Source organism: Astyanax mexicanus, chromosome 10, assembly GCF_023375975.1.
Source record: "Astyanax mexicanus isolate ESR-SI-001 chromosome 10, AstMex3_surface, whole genome shotgun sequence".
In the NCBI taxonomy this organism is placed as follows: domain Eukaryota; kingdom Metazoa; phylum Chordata; class Actinopteri; order Characiformes; family Acestrorhamphidae; genus Astyanax; species Astyanax mexicanus.
In genome coordinates this window covers 2,995,492-3,017,207 of record NC_064417.1, presented here as the reverse complement: position 1 = coordinate 3,017,207, position 21,716 = coordinate 2,995,492, and the positions used below count along the sequence as shown (strand labels likewise).

Here is a 21,716-nt window from a genome sequence, read left to right as displayed (position 1 = left end):
TATGAGCTCTCTTGTTTTTATCCAGAGCTGTATATTTAAAGAAAGTAAATTTTTTAGACATTTGTAAGGATTCCCTGCTCCTCTATTTGTATATCTATGTATAGGATGTTGTCCAGCGGTTTCTTCACCAGAGATACTGGTGTTGTTCTTATCTTTACGGAGATAATGAAGCCAGACAGACAAAATAAGTTTTTATTCTACAAAGAAACCAAAACCAGGTCACTCCAAGGCTGCCTGGACGTCTGTATTTGGCATGTGCTTCATAAATCAGCTTATCCTGTATATGGCAAGGTCACGGAAGGCACAGCTCACGTTTACTGACCTGAATCTGACGTTTATGAGTCTGACGGCACATAAAGGGCTTCTTGTGTAAAAGTCAGACTGCGTTTTTTATTATCTGCAGGCCTGACAGAGAAATAATTTCTAATTTCAGATAAAACTGAAAGCTAGACGGGTATCAGTTCTGAACGTGCGTGTTGAATATGTACCCTTGAATTTGGTGTGTCCTTTATAATCATGTACAGACAAGAACGCATTGCAATGTTCAACATAGCAGCCACATCTATCTTGATACATTTAATTAATTAAAACTAAAGAAAAAGAAAAGCTGTTAAAGTTTCTGTATTAGATTTCAATCCAAAACCTTTTTTTGGGCTCTGGTTTTTGGCTCGAAGAAACTTAACACTATTCAAGCCAATCAGCAACAAGAGAAAAGAGGTATCTGGTTATTTGTCAAATTCTACTCAATATCAAACAAACATCTAATAAAACATTTGTTTGCTTTTTGGTTTTAGCTGAACAATATTTCTTACATCAGAAGCGAAAATTATAATAGTCCAGCAGTCTAAAGCGCTGCCACTATGATCAGGAGATTGTTGGTTCGAATCCCGGTCATGCAGCTTGCCATTAGCTGCCAGAGCCCTGAGAGAGCACACTTGGCCTTGCTCTCTCTGGGTGGTTAGAGTATATGGTGCCCTTTCCCCTCATCACTCCTAGGGTGATGTTGATCAGCACAAGGCTGCATCTGTGAGCTGATGTATCAGAACCGAGTCGCTGTGCTTTACAAGCACAAATTCAGAATAAAAAGATGTAGAGCTTTCAGACCTCAAGCTTATATTCATAATGATTTAAGAGTTCAGAAATCAATATTTGGTTTTTAATCACAGATTTTCTTTATGCATCTTGGCATCATGCTGTCCTCCACCAGTCTTACACACTGCTTTTGGATAACTTTATGCTGCTTTACTCCTGGTGCAAAAAATGCAAGCAGTTCAGTTGGGTGGTTTGATGGTTTGTGATCATCCATCTTCCTCTTGATTATATTCCAGAGGTTTTCAATTTGGTAAAATCAAAGAAGCGCATCATTTTGAAGTGGTCTTTTAATTTTTGGTCAGAGCTGTATATGATTTTTAATGGCTGAATTTGTACAATAATTATTATACATATTATACATATGCATTATACATGTTATACATACAGAAACAAAAGATTTTTGTAGAAATTTTCATCCAGACAAATCTGAATCTCACAACAAGACAGACAAAAATGTTGTCATTCGCGCATTTAAGCAATTCCAGCTATTGTTTTGAGAGGCAGCGTATTAAAAATTAAAATTGCACTCTGCAGGAGTTGTTTACTGTGACCCTGTGTAAACAACGCAGCATCTTCTGGAAGGAAAAGCGCTGCTGATAAAAGCAATTTCAGGGAATGGGTTTTCACTGAAGTGAATGTGCACGAGCGGAAGCGATGGAAATAGCAGTGGGCCGTGGAGCGATGGGGCAGGGTGCTCGCTGGTGGAATGGCTGAGCCCTGATCTGGAGACATGGGAAAGCTGAGGTCCCCGGGCCACGCGCACATTTTGCTTATATAATCACGCTCTGTTCTCCTTTTTATTTGGTGATAAGTGAGGATGTTTGTTTTTTGCAGCCGATTTCACTTATCTGTCCCATGGTCGAGCGACTCCCCCTCCAGCTAAACTGTGGGAAGATAAATCAGAGAGAAAGAGAGAGAGAGAGAGAGAGAGAGAGAGAGAGAGAATGCAGAAGGGAGTGAGGGTGGTTGACCCTGAGGGGGCTGAAGCCTAATGCTAATTGAGCAGTTATGACAGGACCACAAACAGAAGCAGCTCTGTTTGACTCTTTAAGTGCCTGGTAAAAGTGAGATCAGGGGGTTAAACTTGCGATAATCTCCTTATTAAACACTGTGCTGGAAAACAGACAGACTTGCACTTTGTGACGCACAGATTTTACTCAACTTCCTCGTCATTTTAATCTCTTCCCGTTCATTCAATTTGCTTACACCCCCCTCAAATACCCAAAAACAAAAAAAAAAAAAGAGAAAAGTCACACAGCTGGTGATCTTCTGTTTAACTAAGGAAACACTTTCAATTCCAAAAAGCAGAAGAAAAAAAACTACAAAACTACACACTAATGTTCTCCAACTCTTGAAATTTTTGGTTTTATCTATTTATTTTAAGTCTATATATATAATATTTAACAATGCATTTTACTTCAGCATTGATACTTCAGCATCAAATGATTTTAAATGATGAGTTTCTTTGATTTTACAAAATTAAAAACCTCTGGAATATAATCAAGAGGAAGATGGATGATCACAAACCATCAAACCACCAAACTGAACTGCACGAATTTTTGCACCAGGAGTAAAGCAGCATAAAGTTATCCAAAAGCAGTGTGTAAGACTGGTGGAGGAGAACATGATGCCACGATGCATGAAAACTGTGATTAAAACCTGGGTTATTCCACCAAAAAATGGAAATAAACTTGTTTTCTTTGCATTATTTGAGGTCTGAAAGCTCTGCATCTTTTTTTATATAAGCCATTTCTCATAAAAAAAAAAAAAGGTCTAAATGACATTTGTCATTTTATTTGTAATTTGGGAGAAATGTTGTCTGTAGTTTATAGAATAAAAGAACGATGTTCATTTTACTCAAACATAAACCTATAAATATTGTTTTTTTAGGCATAGAACAACACCTTTGTCTTAAGGCATTTTACCAAACAGACTTAATCCCAAGCTTTGTAGCTCGTTCTGTATCAGTGTACTATTGGTTTCCTTGATCCTATTTTTACCAGACTCCCGTGGGCAGAAGCACAAGAGCCTCAGCAGTGACTAACTAGTTTTTGAGCTTGATCCATTTCATTCTTTGCCCTTTTCCTCAAGCAACGTAAAAAAAAAAAAAAAAAGAAGCTTTTGTCCGCTTTGCTCGGTGCACATCTACAGTACCTGAACAGGACTGAGGGCATGCGGCAAAGAAAGCCAACATGTCTCCCATTCCTCCAGGTTTTTCATGCCTTACTCATCACAGTTTCCCATTCAGCTGTGAAGATGATTGCTTTGGCTTATGACCCACCAAATGCACCGTACTGCAAATATGAAAGCGCATTCCTACTGTAACACTCTTGATTACGGCTGTAAAGGTGATAATTACTTGATCTTTTCCAGCTGAGCGCTAATCAGTTGGGTGTTTTATGCTATATGTCATATACTCATCTACACAGGTGCTCAACTGCTTCTCACAGCTTTCTCCATCACTCAGCACTAAAATAAAACCTCCTCAGCTCGTTACCTGAATAGCCTGAATAGCTGATGATATTTTGAAAAAAAAAAAAAGATTTCTCCAGTATTTCACACAGGATTTATTATTTTATTTTTGTAAACGTGAAGAACGTACTTCGATAAATATCTGTGAAAACATACTAACATGTTTCCTACAAACACATTTTCTTTGGGCAGGAGGATGCTAGAAATCTGGTTATTGAGTGCTAATTGGCTGGCAAGTGAACTAATCATCAGCTTTTTACACTCACTGACATCCTGAAAATACGCAAGATGGTGACAAAAATCAGCAAATTAAAGAAATTACACATTTCTGTGAGCTTGTTTATTTAAGGTAATTTGTCCAACAAGTTGTTTCCAATAATGTAATTTAATTTTTCCATTCATGATCTAGAAAATCTCATGATCTAGAAAAGCCCTCTGTCTTGCGGGAGATCTCTCCCACCCACTACACAGCTTCTTCAGCCTGCTGCCATCAGGGAGGAGACTGCGGAGTCTCGGGGCGAGGACCAGCAGACTGCGAGACAGCCCCATCCATCAGGCTGTGAGGATGCTGAACTCTCTTCCTGCTCTACCCCCCATCCCAATCCTGCCCCCAGCACACACTCACTCAGCATCCTGACCCCCCACCCCCCACTAATACAGTACTGAAACTCTGCACTACAATACACAAAGTACTGGTCCCTTCCAAACGGACTTGCACTACACAACACCTGCACTACTGATATACTTGCACTGTCAATACGCACTTTAATTCCACTTAATTAAACTGTGAACTTTAAGAACTTTACGCACTCATTCACTTTACCAGCCTTAAGCTATATACCATATACCATATTTGCACTACTGATATATACTATTTATACTGTCATTGCATCTCAATCACCATCAATATTGCACTATTGTCTTACGTATGTTTATTGTGTCTTGTTGTTTTGTACATATAATGTCTCCCACTCTTTTATATTATATATCTATTCCTTTTTTTTTAACTTATATTTATATATCAATTTCTCCCCACACTACTGCACCTTGTTTTTGTCTCATGGATGTCTATTTGTGTCCCTGCTGTATTGTACTCATAGTGTCTATTATCTGTACTTGCTGTAAAATTGGGAAGGAGAGTAACGTAATTTCAATTCTCTGTATGTCCTGTACATATGCAGTACTGACAATAAAACTACTTGACTTGACTTGACTTGACTCATCCACTCATTTTCTATTTGTGGTCAGTGAAACCAGCTGTTAGTAGTAGAAGTACTTGTGGAGGCAGAGGTGCAGAGGTGATGATTCCTCTGGGGAAACCATGGTTGTAGAAGATAGGGTTGACACAATACCAGAATTTTGAAATTTGAAAAATGTGAAGTAGGATTTACTTAAGAAAACTTAGTAAAAGTTTTCCATGTAAAAAGAGCAAGTACATTTAACAGAGCATATATTCAAGTAATATTTACTCATTATTCTCAGTGTATTTAACTTTAACAAACTCCCATGGCTTTTATTATTTACTTAATAGTAGTAGTGGTAGTAGTAATTTTGAAATTCTTTAGTAATGCTTACCTGCCAAATATTTTATTTATTGTAGTATTCATTTCTGTAGGTGTTAATACATGGCATATAATTAATTTCCAAAAAAAACACAGATTTGAAGTGACACAAAATGTTTTAATGTTTTGCCCCAATAATGTTATTTTAGCCGTCACCATTCTACGTGCGCTGCTGCTCTCTTGCTGCTGGCTTGCATGTGCTTGTATCACTAAACTGAGTAAAATTAGTGCTCCTCCCAGTTACTCAATCATCAGCATTCCCTGATCTGAGATCAGATCTAGAGTTTTCACTCCTTTGAAGCTAGTAACTGGGCTATATACAGTATTGAAAATATTGAACACTAAAGAACCGAATCGTTTGTGACGATTAGTAGTATTTTAAAAATCATTGAATGTTCGGTGCATCGTGCAACAATAGTACAAGCATCACTAAAGTGCCCTCTAAGATGGCAAAAATTAGATATGTCCTATTGGACATACAGTACATGCCTCCTGCATGTGCCACTAACCCTCTGACCAAACCAGAAATCCTCAATTCACATGCATGCTCTGCTCATCCTACTAATAAGACTTATCTGTGCAAAATTGTACAGTTATCTTGCATATTTATATTAGCAGGTAGTATTAACCACTGGCCTACTAAGCGGCAATATTCTCAGATCTATCTCTGTGTTTATTTTGTACATTTCTCTGAGATATTTCTTATTTAATGCTTTTTAAGCTCTTTATTTGTTTTGCTCTTGTTGTCAGATAGCAGAGGATGCCCTCTGGGGTTTCGGTTTCTCTCAGTGTTCCTCTTTCTTCCTCTTTGTCACTGTTGCCATTGGCTTATTCGCTTGGGACTCGGAGACAGATCTCTAAGAAGCTGCTTTTGTGGGGGCGTCTGTTGTCAGAAGCACCATACAAATAAACTTGAACTTGAACTTGAACTTTTTAGGGCATTGCATGCTTCAGACAGCTGGTTCTTATCACCACTGTTCCAAACCATTCTGACCCCATCCTAGCCATTCATGTTTTTTCGTTCTTTAAGACTTATTGATATTGGTTGATACATTTTAAATATTTCGTAGATAATACAATCAATGCTAAAGACACCTCTAAATATGGGCTTAGACAACATATTGATAAAACACAGTGGATCAACACCAGCAGATGACAGACATGTCTCTCCAAACCATCACTGATCATCAGTAAATTTTACATTTCATTTTAAGGAAATCAAGGGAGCAGAGTCTGGAGGAAGAGTGGAGAGACACACAGTCCAAACTGCTCGAGGTCTAGTGTGAAGTTTCCACCAATCAGTGATGGTTTGGAGAGACATGTCTGTCATCTGCTGGTGTTGATCCACTGTGTTTTATTATCAAGTATAAAGTCAGTGCAGTTTTGTTTTCCCACAAAATCTTACAGCACTTCACGCTTCCCTCTGCTACTGACAACTTTTATGTAGATGCGGATTGCAGATTTCATTTTCCAGCAGGACTTGGAACACTGCCCACACTACCTAAAGTACCAAATGGTCTTACATAATATTCTGATTTTCTGAGATACTGATTCGTGGGTTTTCATTGGCTGTAAGCCATAATCATCAAGAATAAAATAAATAAAAACATTTAAAATAGATCACTCTGTGTGTAATACATCTATAATAATAATATATGAATTTAAAACTTTCAACTGAATTACTGAAATAAAACATAACTTTTCAATGATATTCTATTTTTCTGAGATGCACCTGTATTTGACAGTGTATTCAGTATTTAGCAATCAACACTTTTTGGTGTGTCTGTGTGCCACACATAGAAGCTTAAGTATGTACTCCAGGGCACATATACAGCTTACAGGGAGAGATGATATCAGGAGGGGTATTTTTCTCTGTGTTGAGAGTTGGGAGCTGTGGAGGAGCTCATCATTTCAGCTCAGAGTAAAAACATCTCACAGCCACTCGGCCAGATTCCCATCCAAACTGTTCATTCCTTACTGCCAGTGGTCTGTGTCCTCCTCTATCCAATTCATCAGTGATCCAAGCGCCGCCCAGCAAAAAACACAAAACACAACTGCTGCTTAAAGGAGAACTACAGTGTAAAATAGATTTTTGTTGTTGTAAAACATGATAAAGATTACTAACCTTTGTTGAATAGCCCACCTCCACTCTCCTGCAGCTTTCAGAGATCCAGGAATATTGTGCCTTTTGCGCAGCACTCTTTACAACAGGCGCTTCAGGGTATCCACTTGCCCCTGCAGATAAAACACTTTTTACACCGTTATCCAGGTTCAAAGTAGCCCCATGAAAATCTGGATTTTAAAATGAAGCTTTTAAAAACACCACTCTCTGGCTTTGTCTGTAATTTCTCTCTAAAAATAGTTACAGAGATCTCTGTGTTTCTGTGTCTGTTTCTAGTTATTATGATGATGAAAGTGTGAGTGTGCTGTAAGTGTGCAAGTGTGTAAAAGCTGCAGTTGAGAGTAACAGCAGTAACACAATCTGTTCCAGCAGCACTGATTTACTACAGACAAAGACATTTTTTTTTGTTACCCATTTGTTTTCTTTATGGTAGTTTACTGCAAGGTTCTGTACACTGGATTTTGTACCATTTCCTGTTATTGACTGTACATTAAGAGCTTAAATTGCAAAAATAAAGATTAAACCAATACTGGTTCAGTGTTGTGAAGCTTCTGTCACCTGGCTCCACACTGCCACCTAGTGTCCAGTTTAGTTTCCTACATTCTCTGATTTTGCTATTTATAGATATATGTTTGATATATGTTTAAATTTACTGTCATTACTGTCATTTTATTGGCATTTATTTGCAGAAAATGAGAAATTACTGAAATAACAAAAAAGATGCAGAGCCTTCAGACCTCAAATAATGCAAAGAAAACAAGTTCATATTCATAAAGTTTTAAGAGTTCAGAAATCAATATTTGGTGGAATAACCCTGGTTGGTTTTTATTCAGTTTTTTCATGCATCTTGGCATCATGTTCTCCTCCACCAGTCTTACACACTGCTTTTGGATAACTTTATGCTGCTTTACTCCTGGTGCAAAAATTCAAGCAGTTCAGTTTGGTGGTTTGATGGCTTGTGATCATCCATCTTCCTCTTGATTGTACTCTAGAGGTTTTCAATTTGTTAAAATTTGGTAAAAATCACTTAAACGTTTAATGTAATACCTTTTTTTTTGCTTTACAATTTGGCACTAATTCCTCACTAATTCCTCTCTTGTCTTATTAGGGTGATTAATAAACCATGCAGTGGTGGGCTGCACTTTTAAAGTAAAACAAAGAAAAAGACAAAAAAGTGAAACATAAAATTGAATGAGACATTCAATACTTTTATTTACTGTATTTACAAGTGTACGGATGTCACTTGAGAGATCAGGCATCCCTTCCACAAGGCAAAACCAAATAATGTTTTGGCACACTTTTATTTAAGTGACAGAATAACTTAAAATTACTTTTTCAGTTTTAGAAACACATTATTGGGAATTCAACAACAGTGGACTGGGATCGGTTACACAGACAATAACAACAATATCAAAGAGCAAAGATTAGAAACATTAAAATGATATTTATATCAAATTCTGTGCGATTTGAACAAAAAATATCAATCAATCATCTGGTCAATGTTCAGCTACAGGCTGTTGTCAGGTTCATTCAAGTTCTCCCACATCAGTACTGCTGATTATCATTACCAACACTGACTCTTCAATAAATTATTATTCTCCCAGGTACCTAAAGCATGTCTGAGTAATTAGTGAACAGATGAGTGCTGTGTTCCTTTACTCTCTCTCTCTCTCTTTTTCTCTTTTCAGCTCCGTGTGCTGTAGAGGTCAGCGTCCTCTGGGTTAGACTGACCGAAGTCCATCAGTGAAGGATCAACTCCAGGGTTTCGCTTCTCTGCAACGACTGACAAGAAATGATTGTGATGTTGCAACAGAAACATTTAGCAATAAACACTGTTGTTTATTAGGCAATTAAATGGATTACCAAATGGTTGACAGCAATGGCTTTTGTGTTATATGCATATACTTTGCCCAGTAATTCAGAGCTAAGGAACAAATGGTTAGAATTTGTCTATGGAACACCACCATACAAGTAGGTGTATGTTTAAAACTATTCTTTTTACAATAGTTAAAAGTAAAAATCCAATTACTTTCTGGACCTGGACTACCCACCTCTGTGTGAAAGTAACTATAGGTTTAAATAGGATCTCCGGTGGATGTGGTGTGGATTTTACAGAGACTCTAAGACTAAGACGTCTGTGGCTGAAATGCACTTAGCAGGGCATTATTACACATGTTGTAAAGTAACATATGACATTGCAAAGACTGTTATTAGTGTAAAAATGAGAGGCAATATGTTTAGCAGGCATGTATGAATATTCATGAGCAAGAGCCAAAATCCTATCGTTTCTCCCCAGCACCACTCATCCACCGGACTAATGCAGTGTTATACTGAATCACCGGAGCACTTATTATTATTACTTAAAAAAAAAAAAAAAAAAATCAGCTCACTTGGCATTCATTCATACTAGAGAGCACAACTAGAGATTTTAAAATGAATGAAAAAACGATGGAAAGACCTTTAAATATTTTCTCTTTTTTTCAAATCAGCATATGTTTACTTAATCATTATTGGGACACTCCTGACCCTTAAATCTACTGCACCGTCAAAAGGTAGAAGAAAAAAAAAGAAGTTTTACCTCCTATAGGCTACATTTCTGTAGCTGGAAAGAGGTATCTAAATGTGATTCTACACTGAGTAAGCTATCAATGGATGTTTTATTTCACCCTCCTATCAAGTGTTATGACCAGCCATCCGTAAGGTAGTTAAGTGTTTGGCCTACAACAGTTACCTGTGGCAGTTTCAGCCTCTGTTGAGGATTGTAAAGATGTCTCTGGTTTGGTCTCATCACTAGAAGAGGAAGCAGCAGCAGCAGCAGTCTTTTCCTCGTCAGATTTCACTAGGAGTTCTTCTTCTACAGAGGGTACAGTCTGTTCTGTCTCAGATATTGAGACACTGAGAACAGGGTTGGGGGCAGCTTCTGCCTCAGGCATGGGAATCAAGCTGGGCTCAGTTGGGGGAGGAACCTCTTGGGAGCTCTCCTCTGTTCCTGCAGCCTCAGTTTCTTTAGTTGGCTTGGTCAGAGCAGTAGAGGTTACAGGAACATTTTCAGGCGATGGTGCAGGTTATAAATACAGGTTATAAATAACTAAAATTGTGAGGTGTTAATACAGTAGTGAAAAAGTACTATATATTATAAACCTGCTGGGCAAAACGTTTTGTGTGATCAGGGTTTACTGTTAATTTTCCCTTTATTATCCTGAAAAACAGGACAATTTGAAGTAGATATAAGCAGTAACTGTTGTCGCTTTGCATTACGTAGCATTCAAAGTTATCACACTACCCTACACAAACCATGATAATCTCAAAGTCTAGGAGGAAAATGTAATTTACTTTTTCCTAGTTAATGAGTGTTTAATAATTTCCTATTGCCATAATTAGCCACCATCACTACTATGATTAGATTTATTGGCTACGTATCAGTATCAGCAGATTTTCAGCCAAAATACGTGATCGTCTGATATTTCTTTAATTAGCCAATCCTGAGATCCAATCAGATCAAAATCAGGATTAGAGGTTAACAGCAGCAAGCTACAGTTCCTTAATTAACTGCTAGATTGAGGGTTTTAATCCAACTAACCGGAAAACACCGCTCTTGACAGTCCATCTATATGCCCATACTTTAAGTAGCAGAGCTAACAAACACCACTAACCACAGCTGGATATGCAGCTCTTTTCAAATGTGTTTCTGCTCTGTGTTTCATGTTAAGAGAACATTAATCTACACATATATCTCTCCATTATTAAATGGAGGACTACATTCCTTCAGTATACAGCTAGTTTAGATTGCAGTGTTTGTTTAGAGGTGGCCAAAATTATGTGAAATTAGCAAATTTACACTAGATCGTGTGCATGTGTACCTCTGAACTGGCTGGAGATTTCCACAATGATGATACAGTTGAGCTTGTCCACGTTGAGGCAGCATAGATCCTCTTTCCACTTACCTAAATGACGAAAAAACATGTCAAAATGGAAATTCCATGAACTATTTGCTGGAGTAAAAATAGTAAAAATAGCAGTTCAGAAACGTACCTTTAGTGTAGATATGGTCTGTACTGGGTAACACACTGCAAATCCTGCTGTGATCATGCTCAAGGGAAGTGCCAGTCTCTTTAAACGGGACCCTGGAACCACATTTGAAAATAAATAATATTTTACAGAAAGGCAAACAACATATGTATACATATAGATATTTTTGGATTCACCCAAAATAGCCACAATTGGTTCAAAATAACATTCTTTTGGAGACGGCACATTAACTCACCTTTTCTAGCAAGAATTACACCAGCCAGGCCAGACACAGTGATCAGAGCAACCCTGGGGACAAATCCAGAAGGAGGATCTTTAAGGAAGTGGTAGATATCTGTGAAATAACACATAGCCTTATATGAAATCAAAGTAAATCCTTTCGTTTTAAAACACATGGCAAATAAATGGAGTGTGTGATTTCAGTTACCTTCTCCACCATGGTAGAGATTCACAGCTGTTGATTTAGCCGAAACATATGCACCCTGAACAGGAAGAAAAAAGAGTAGTTAGAGAAAATGCAAAAGTTTCTGTTCTTTAAGATGAAGTATTTACATAACAGTTATAGACAATAAAGAAATGCCCAACAATTTTAACCAAGATTAAAGTATTAAAACTTTCATACTTTTACGTTAAGGAATGCAGACTGTAGACCACCTCGGACTTTACCAAGACCCCTCTGCAAAGCCCCTGGCTGTTCATCCACATAGTGAAGCCTCTCTTGAGACTCTGTTGAGTAAATTGTGAGCTAAAAGGAAAGGTGATAAAGGGTAAACACTGGTAAGAACCATACACCACCTTACATCCACCTTAATGGACATTTCTTTGGGAGTGGTTTAGTCCTAGTTTTGCAGTTACACAGATGTATCAATAAACAAACCAAATAACATTAACCAAAGCTATTAAGAGTGCAATACTGTAAATAATATACACATATGATATATGGATGTTTGAGCGAGTTCTTTTGGCAATATAGTTTATAATATATGTGTAATATCGGCTGTATGCATGTATGTACCAACATGGTTTTGGTACTTCACTTTGTTCACTGCTTTTAAAACAGTCTTAAACACTTAAGCATTTACCTACCTCTCGAGGTAAGAGCAGATGTTCTGTTTTTGGCTCACTCATAGTGTAAACCCGGATCGAGGCGAACCCCAGAACTACTGGGACAGCCACCACCTTCACCACCTGAGGAGAGGACATAATCCACAATGAGATTTATATTAAAGAAAACAATTTAAAAACTTTAGCTAGTTAACTTACTTGTGGAACTGTTGCAATAGTGTGGCATTATTACCTAATTAGCTTACTAGGTAGCTAGCTAACTTACATGTAGTGTTAATGCCTAGTTAGCTAACTAGTTAAATTACTTGTGGCACTGTTGCCTAGTTATATAGCTATGTAGCTAACTTACGTGTGACACTAATGCCTAGTTAGCTAGCTACCTAACTTACTTTAGGCACTGATGCCTAGTTAGCTATCTATCTATCTATCTATCTAAATCCCTTGTGGCACTCTTAACTAGTTAGCTAGCTAGCTAACTTACTTGTGTCACTGCTGCCTAGCTAACTATCTAAATCATTTGTGGCACCTTTGGCTAGTTAGCTAGCTAACGTGCTTGTGGCACTGCTGCCTAGTTAGCTAGCTAGCTAACTTACTTACTTGTGGCATTGCTACCCAGTTAGCTAGCTAGCTAACTTACTTACTTGTGGCACTGCTGCCTAGTTAGCTAGCTAGCTAACTTACTTACTTACTTGTGGCACTGCTGCCTAGTTAGCCAGCTAGCTAACTCACTTATGGCAGTGCTGTCTAGTTAGCTAGCTAGTTAACCTACTTGTGGCACTCCTGCATAGATAGCTAGCTAACTAACTTACTTATGGCACTAAGTAACTGCCTAGTTAGCTAGCTATCTATCTAATTGATTTGTGGCACTACTGCCTAGTTAGTTAGCCAGCTAACTTACTTACTTACTTGTGGCACTGCTGCTTAGTTCGCTAGGTTAGCTAGCTAGCATAATTGTGGCACTGTTGCCTAGCTAGTTAGCTAGCTAACTACCTAACTTAATGACAAAAAAGCAAAGCATATTTGCAGCTGCCAACTTTACTTCCACTTCAGTGCTTTAATAAGAAGACTCAGAAATGAACTTGAAGGTAATGAATACAGGAGAAATTAGCTAGCGTTAGAGAACCAGCTGTCATTAACAGTTCGCCATATAGCTAACTTGAGCTAGACCGTGTCCGCCTCTGAAGGTGCACGTTCATTAGACCCCAATCAGTATGTAGTTAGTATATGTAAGATACTGTAGTTAAAATCAGCATTTCTCACCTTGAACGACATCTCCTACACTTTCTCCCCTGCAGCTCCACAGTGGTGTTTACCCGCTTCCTCTGCTGCTGCTGCAGCGGCGGCTGTAACACTGCACCGCTCCCTACTGACACCTACTGATAGACCGAGTTCAGATAACAAAAAGTACATTGAATAAACGTTTATTTTCCATCGCTAATGTATTAAAACAACGTTGATCTCCGAATCGAATTATTTTACGTTGTTTCACACTGTAATAATAACAGTGTAAGGGTTGTATTGTATTAAACGGTGCTTACTACTTACTTACCTTAAGTTAAATTGATTCAGTCAAGTATTAAGACAATATGTTACAACTTTATTACGACTTTATTCTCGTAATATTTCGACTTTATTGTCGTGATATTAAAAACTTATTCTTGTAATATTACGACTTTAATCTGGTAATATTATAGCTTTATTCTCGTTATATTCTGACTTTAATCTTGCAAAATTACAACTTTAATCTCGCCATATTACAACATTAATCTCGTAATATTACAATTTTAAACTTAAAATTACAACTTTAATCTCGCCATATTACAACATTAATCTCGTAATATTACAATTTTAAACTTAAAATTTCAACTTTAATCTTGTAATATTACAACTTTAGATTTTTTTTAAAGAGTAGCCCTAAAATGCCGTCGTAAATATAAGAAATATTAAATATAATTACTATTATTAATTGCTGAACATGCAGCAAGTGTCTAAAACAGTATAAAAGTTTTAAAGGTTGCTTTATTAAAGGGACATTTATACCAAATATACAAAGTGAGCAGGAAATATCTCAGACATCTTTAAAGAGGCACTAAACCCTAAATCATATATATTTTTTTCATAAATATATAAATATAAATATATAAATGTGAAAAAAAAAACAGAGTTCTGTGGTTTTCTTACTAAAGCACACCTGAATTAACTTACCAGTTAAATGCCATGATTGTTTTAACTTATTGTAATAACTAGCAGGTTGTGGAGGTGATGTGCTTACCACAATCACCACAATTGTAAATTCCAACATGCATTTTCAGCAGGATAATGCTCATCCACACACAGCAAGGGTTTCCCATGAAGGCCTTCTCCAGATTGCAATACTTCCTTGACCTACCAAAGTGGTGCAGAACATTTGCATTAGACAGGCCTGAAAAAAAGGAGGTGGAGTTTAGGATGCAGTCCGTCTTGACAAAAATTAACCATATAGAAATTTCAAACACTCAAAACCTCACAGTTTTATAGTGCAGTGAATTTATTTTATTGAAGTCAAAGATACAACTGAAGTTTACAATCTGGATTTCTGTTAATATATATTTGTATATATGAAACAAAAAAGGCTACTTTAGGAAGAATAAATGTCATTTGCTTTTTTTTCTTTTAATATCCTCTCTTCATAATATAATGTACAGAATAACAGTTGGCTAGTAGTAATATCCTTGAAAAAGAGCAATATGTTCCTTTTTTAATGTCGCAGTGCAACTTACATCTTACACACCTGTGCAATGTACTATGAGGAGTACACTCCTTTAAAACACACAGTGGAGTCCCATCTGACTGATCTTAGAAGATTGACCAATGAATAAATACAGTGTAAAAGAACAAAAGGAGTAACAGGTCATCTAAACCAGGACCGTACTAAAAAGTGTTCAGTACAAACCTATGTAGAACGGAGGAAGAAGAAGAAGAAGAACAGAGAAAAGTTCTGTAGCCAAAGCAAGGCAATGCATTATTGTTTGGAAATGATGGGATGGTTCTTTCGTGAACGTTCGTGAAGCAGATTAATGTGAAATTTCTTTGCGTAGAAAAGAAAAATAAAGAACGATGTGGTCTGCTGTGAAGACATGGAGTTATACTTATATAAAGTATTTGTGCTAATGGCTGTGGAGTAATCCAGGTCTTCCTCGGGCGGGGGATGTGTCGTCTTTTGTTGTTTAAAGGCTTGTAACAATGCAGTTACTTTGGCGTTTCACAGTGAAATCACACTGTTTTAAAAAAGCTACAGTCAGTATGTCCATTTCTGCCCATTTCTGCCCATTTCTCAGCACCACACATAAGTTCAGCGGCACTGTGATGCTCTTCACCTGTTATTTAAATGGAATTTCTGCCATTTCCCCTTCCAACACTTCCAACACTGGATACTTTAAATGTGAAACAAAAGAAAAGCATACTGATCGCAGCAGTAATGAAGTGACTGACGTGAGTAGATGAAGTCCTTGGCCTACTCAGGTTATAATTTCATAGAAGTAAATGAAGACGTTGAAGACAATTCACGCTGTGATGCTCCATGTGCTGCTACGTCAGACCAAAGTCTGCAGTGTTTCCTAAACCAGTAAGATTCATAAAACAGTAAAACAAGGCCATGTGTACAGCAGAGTAGCTATGCCATTTACATTGTTGCAATGTATGTGCAGATATGTACATATTTTGGTTTTTATTTCACCCTCGGCTCCACCTTCGCCACAGTCTGTAAACTGTAAACCCGCGAACACTGCTCCCCATCCGGCATTCTGAGAAGCTACTGGTTTAGTCTCCACACTTGCTCCATACCTGCTTGGCCAGTAAAACATCAGCTGCGATACTGATTGCATTTCAGCACACATGCATTGAGTCAACACCAGCCAGCAACAATTCTGGCTGTTCAGCTCTCGGCCAATGAGCAAACTCGTCTCGTTTGTGCTCTTCGTAAATAATCCAGTCCACAGGCAATAATAAAATCTGTTTTCTCATGACCAGAATACAATTTTAAAACAGTTTCCTTTACGGATCAGTCTCAAAACACATGCTTGGAAAGACTTTTAATTGAATAAAAATCACTAACTGACGGATCTCCTTTCATATTTGCATATGTCTAAAATTGTACGATTCATTAAGCTTAGTTTGACTGTTTAATAGGGGCTTTTTTTTTTTTTTTTTTACAATTCTGGCAAATAACTGTAATAACTGATCTGAGCTCAGTTTCCCAAAAGCATCTTACAGACCCATGCACTTTAACACTTTAGCACTTTTTGGTCTGACATCAGACATTGGTTTGGTTTCACTCTTGGTCACCCTTGCTGTGATTTGTTTTGGCAGGAGTGAATACTTAATCATACTCTGATTGAAACTCCAATCCCCCAGTCCCATTTCCACACTCAGGGTTGTCAGGTATAAACAACACGCAAACAGTGTGCTGCAGCCATGGGAATAGGTGAGCTGACTATTTTTCTGCTGAACACATAATCACTGAGCTTCAGTCAAGTTGCTGACTATATTTTTCCCCACCACTGGTGTAGCAGAGACAGTTACTTTGGACACAGAAATGTATATATTAACTGATCAGCTACAGGGTAAGAACCGATGCTTGACGCTGTGTGTTAATCTGGCAACCTGCGTGAGCTTTGCATCTGGGGAGGAGCCGGTGGGGTAGAATTCCTTTAAATCCTTTCATTTCTTTTAAGTATCATTCCCAAAAATAACAAATAAAATATTGACAGAAATGTTACTAGAAATGTTAAATAAAAACGTCCTGAGAACATCCAGAATACTTGACTAAGAATGTTAATTGTTAGCTGGGCAACTATCAAACCTGTTTAAGCTAAGCTGGTGTACTAAACTAACCTGGTATATTGTTGTTAAATTGCACAAAAAATTTATATTTCTAAAATATTTAATTTATATATCTCCTGACTTAAAAGAAAATAGCCAAACATAACTGTCTGTATTTAGTGTGATGCTTGTTCAACCCCTTGCTCAAGATGCTTTTGGGAAACCCAGCCCTCATATAATAATATATGTAAATCTGCTATATATGTAATTCTATGCTATCCATTTTTGATTTAGACAATCACTCAAACTCAAATTTCCAAAAATACTTCTTATAGACTGTACACAGCTCTCATTACTCAAAACCCAGAGCACTGGATTCCTCAGCCTTCGAGTTCGACTCTGTGATGCAGTAACAGAAAGTGCATTCTTTGTAGTGCATCTTTATATCTACGCATAATTTCACGCCCTCATATAATAATGTGCTTGTATATGCTCGTATGTATAACTGCAGCACAACATTGGACTGAGATGACAACCCATACCAAACGAACAAAGCAAAGGAAATGATATTGTTGAATGGAACAACCAATCCATGAGAACTGGAGAGAGTCAATCGGTCTAATTCCAGAATGGGATTTTCCATCTACACCTTTTAAGCAACAAGTAACCATTCAAGCAATGTACTGTAATTACGTATATATCTATTTTTTATATAGTTTTCTATGCTTTTCTACAAAACAAACGTCTTAGGAGATCCTGTACACACAGAATCGAAAGATTGCATTCACAAGAATAGTTCACAGTTTAAAACAGTGGCTACTTCTAAGCAAACATGAAGGTCTTGTATTTCTGTCGTCAGATGTCGCCTCCGTTAGATACCCTTCTCACCTTCATGGGATTAGTTCCAGTGAAAAGCCTGGAAAGACCAATGCTTAGATCACTCCTGATGTTAGTTTTTCGATTTGCATTTCTAATAGTCGTAGTAATAATAATAATAATAATAATAATAATAATAATCAGCAGTAAGAATAGTATGTAGAGAATAGAGTTTTCAGAGCATCATGGGTGCAAAGTTTAGTATGAAAGTACAGTGTTGTGGTGGAGACGCTTCCCTCTGTATTGCTACTACTACTACTTTTCCTCCAATAACACTTTGCAACCCAACTGGAGATACCAAAAGGAAAAGCTAATCTAATCAAAAGTAGTAAAAAGAACTTTTCTTCAGAGCTTTCTGGTTTGTGTCATTCAACAGAAGGGAGAATGCTTTATCTTCACACATGCAATAGGCATCCTGCAGAGGTCACTCGCTCTAATCACGGTCGCTAATCAGAGAATATATAGTATTCTATACATCGAGCCTCGCGTCTGCTTCGTCCTCTCGGCCGTATTTACACACGTAACAGTGGTTGGTTGGTCAGTCAGTTGGTTCGGCGTCGTCGTGGGAAGAAAGGAGGATTCGAAGAAGGATGGATAAAGAACTGAGGCAGCAGCGGAGTGCATCCCAACATCTCCATTTGGGCGTCGTCTCACACGTGGGTCTCGATGAAGGAATGTGTGTGGGTCATGAGAGGAGCTGCCAGCGGCGACAGATCGGCTGCCCCGTTGTTGCCTGAGCTAAACTCGCAAATGTCCAGGAAAAGGTCGTGGTGCCACTGCTTCCACTCGCGGAATTTCTTCGACGTGAGTCCCGGGTCCTCCAGCAGCTGATTGATTATAGCCAGCTCGTTCTCCTTCGCCTGAGGGGGAGAGCGAGAGTCATTATTCCACACCAGCATGAGATACAGCTCTGAAAAAATTAAGAGACCACTTAAAATTATGGGTTTCTTTCCTTTTACCAAATGGAAAACCTCTGGAATATAATCAAGAGGAAAACAGATGATCAGAAGCCATCAAACCAAGGTTAACAGCTTAAATTTTTGCACCAGGAGTGGCAAAAAAAGTTACCCAAAATCAGTGTGTAAGATTGGTGGAGGAGTACATGATGCCAAGATGCATGACAACTGTGATTAAAAAACGTTTTTTTTTTTTTTTTTGCATTATTTAAGGTCTGAGAGTAGATAATTAATCACACTATCATTGATCAGATGATAAACAGACTCTTACAAAGTTCGTTCCAGTATGTTGAATAATAATAAAATGGCCATTTCTTTTTTTTCTCCTGTTTTTCTGCCAATTTATGTGGCCTATTGTCCCACCCATTTAGCTATATATCCCCATCTCAAGTGATGCCTTAACACTAGGACGGTAAAGAGTAGCACATGCCTCCTCCGATACATGTGAGGTCAGACTCTGCCTCTTTTACTAACTGCTGCTGATGCAGAATTGACATACTTTTTCTTTCAGTTCATAAAAAGACACATTGAAGTGAGCATTCCTCATGTGACTAAAATGATTTAATCATTAATTATCAGTGAATGAAGAAGAAGAGTATTCACCTTTAATGTGCTGTTGAGGATTCGGACATGGTGCAGTTGGTCATTTATGATGGGATCACCACAGCGCTTGAGGAAGGAGCGACGGAGCTCCTGCTTTGTGGTTGGTCGCGTTTCACCAATGGCAGAAAGGCTGGCCTGCTCCAGAGAATGATAGAGCTCCTCCAATCCATCCGCAGAATGTCTTTTATATTCTTCGTTTGCTGGACACAAGAAATACAGAGCTAATTGACCCACAGTTAATATACTGATAATAGTAAATATTAATTCAAACTTGATACTTAGCACTGTTTCAAAGTTGAGTTTTCCACTGATTTAAGTACTTCCATTTTAAATACAGTTTTTAATGTTTTATTTAATATTTGTTATAAAGCTGTTTAAAATCTATACTCATATATTAGTTTTGTTTTTTTTACACAATTTATGACATCTTTTCATAGGAAAATACTGAGCATATGACACTATGATATGAAGTAAAGCAGTCAGTGAACAGCTTGTATAACATTTGTATAACAGTGGAAGTTTCCTGTGTCCTCAAAATAACACAACACACTTTTTTTTGTCAGCAGTTTAAACATTAATGGTTGTGTTTTGAGTTATTTTAAGGGAACAGCAAATTTAGCCTGTTATACTGTTAAGTTTACACTGACAACTTCACATTGTCTCAAAATCTCCTGTTCAGAAATCCTTACAACCAAACTGAGATGTTTAAAATAAAGTAATTGTAAGTACATTTTTGAATACAATCCAGGTTAGCACCCCAACATCCCTTTCAGACAGCTTCCTCTTACAGCGTCCACAGTTAATCCTGTTGGATGTGGTTGGTCCTTCTTGGTGGTATGCTGACGTTACTCTGGATACTGTGGCTCTTGATGCATCACAAAGACTTGCTGTCTTGGACACAGATGCTCCAGCAAGACGTGCACCAACAATTTGTCCTCTTTTAAACTCTGGTATGTCACCCATAATGTTGTGTGCTTTGCAATATTTTGAGCAGAACTGTGCTCTTACCCTGCTAATTGAACCTTCACACTCTTACAATTGCTCTTACTGGTGCAATGTGCAATTAATGAAGATTGGCCACCAGGCTGCTCTAATTTAGCCATGAAACCTAAAATCCCACACTAAAATGACAGGTGTTTCAGTTTCATTGTCCAACCTGCTTCTGTTTAGTTTGAATCTGGAGCTATGTGGTGCATGAGAAAATAAGCTATAAATTTAAGTAAAATTTAATTTGTGGGGAGTGTGTTTCAGTGCTCACCCTCTTGGCTGTCCTCTCCATGCCTTGTATGCTGCACGTCCTCGTCCTCGCTCTTCTCCTCACCGTGACCCTGCAGCAGACTCCTGGCCCTCACCTCTCGATTCCGTGGCAGGCTTTGACTTCGCTGCTTGTGGGCTTTGTGGTGCATATGGTGCCCCCTGTCCTCAGTGCCTACCAGGGGGAAAGGCCCCTCGCGGTCCACGTGATGTCTCCGCACCGGCAGAGTGGCCTGTCTCCTGCGTTCGGGAGACAGAGGCATGCGGCCTCCTCCACCTCCGGGCCCACCATCGTAGCCGTGCTCCCCCTCAGTCGGAACCGTCTGCAGGAAGTGAAGCCCGGAGCTGGTCAGCGGCGTCTCGATCAGGTCCTGCCAGGAGCGGCGCTCGCGGTGGTTGGAGCGGCAGCCCGAGGAGTGGGTGCTGCTGGATCCCCCGCCTCCCCCTCCGCCCTCGCCGCCCCGGGAGTCCTCGGCCGAGGAGTGGGAGTAGGTGGACTCGCTGGAGAAGTGCCGGCCGTGCTTGGGCTCAGGAAAGGGGCTGGATGAGTTGACCTGCGGGAGAAGAGGGGAGGGAGTGGAGCGCATCAGGTTCACGGAGCTCTGCGAGCGCGGCAGCGGTGCGGCCTGCGGCTCAGAGCAGTGCAGCTTGTGAACCTGAGGCCAGGAAGGAAGCGAGTGACCGTGGGGCAGAACAGGAGAGGAAAGTAGGGAGGAAAGGCAGGAGGATAAAGTGTGCAGGATATTTAGGGAGGTGTAGAAGAAGGAGGAGGAGAAGGAGAGGAGTGGAAGAGCGGCACATGAAAAAAAGTGAGTATGTAGAACATGAGTATCCAATTCAGGTCTTAGGAGAAGGTCCCTGCAGAGATGACTGTTTTCCCTCGGC

General features: G+C 38.7%; 2 protein-coding genes across 4 annotated transcripts in view; both read right to left on the bottom strand.

The window, feature by feature from the left end:
* Positions 1-8,423: 8,423 nt before the first annotated feature.
* Positions 8,424-13,727, bottom strand: LOC103038878 (MICOS complex subunit Mic27). The gene is made up of 9 exons (XM_007228387.4): positions 13,603-13,727; positions 12,364-12,465; positions 11,900-12,022; positions 11,705-11,759; positions 11,513-11,611; positions 11,281-11,372; positions 11,109-11,192; positions 9,980-10,262; positions 8,424-9,030 (listed from the first exon to the last, which is right to left on the bottom strand). Exons 1-9 carry the CDS (start codon positions 13,612-13,614, stop codon positions 8,933-8,935), a joined length of 948 nt encoding a protein of 315 aa, XP_007228449.3. The 5' UTR covers positions 13,615-13,727; the 3' UTR covers positions 8,424-8,932.
* A 3,001-nt stretch (positions 13,728-16,728) lies between these two features.
* LOC103038776 (connector enhancer of kinase suppressor of ras 2) overlaps positions 16,729-21,716 on the bottom strand; it is a 117,905-nt gene continuing 112,917 nt past the window's right edge. For 2 of the 3 annotated variants that reach the window (XM_049484365.1, XM_049484366.1), the window contains 3 exons: positions 20,836-21,487; positions 19,578-19,777; positions 16,729-18,878 (listed from right to left, as the gene is read on the bottom strand). In XM_049484365.1, coding sequence (XP_049340322.1) covers positions 18,669-18,878; positions 19,578-19,777; positions 20,836-21,487 — 1,062 coding nt within the window. In that variant the 3' untranslated portion in view covers positions 16,729-18,668. The remainder of the gene's footprint in view (positions 18,879-19,577; positions 19,778-20,835; positions 21,488-21,716) is intronic. The other variant, XM_049484367.1, reaches the window with a different exon arrangement.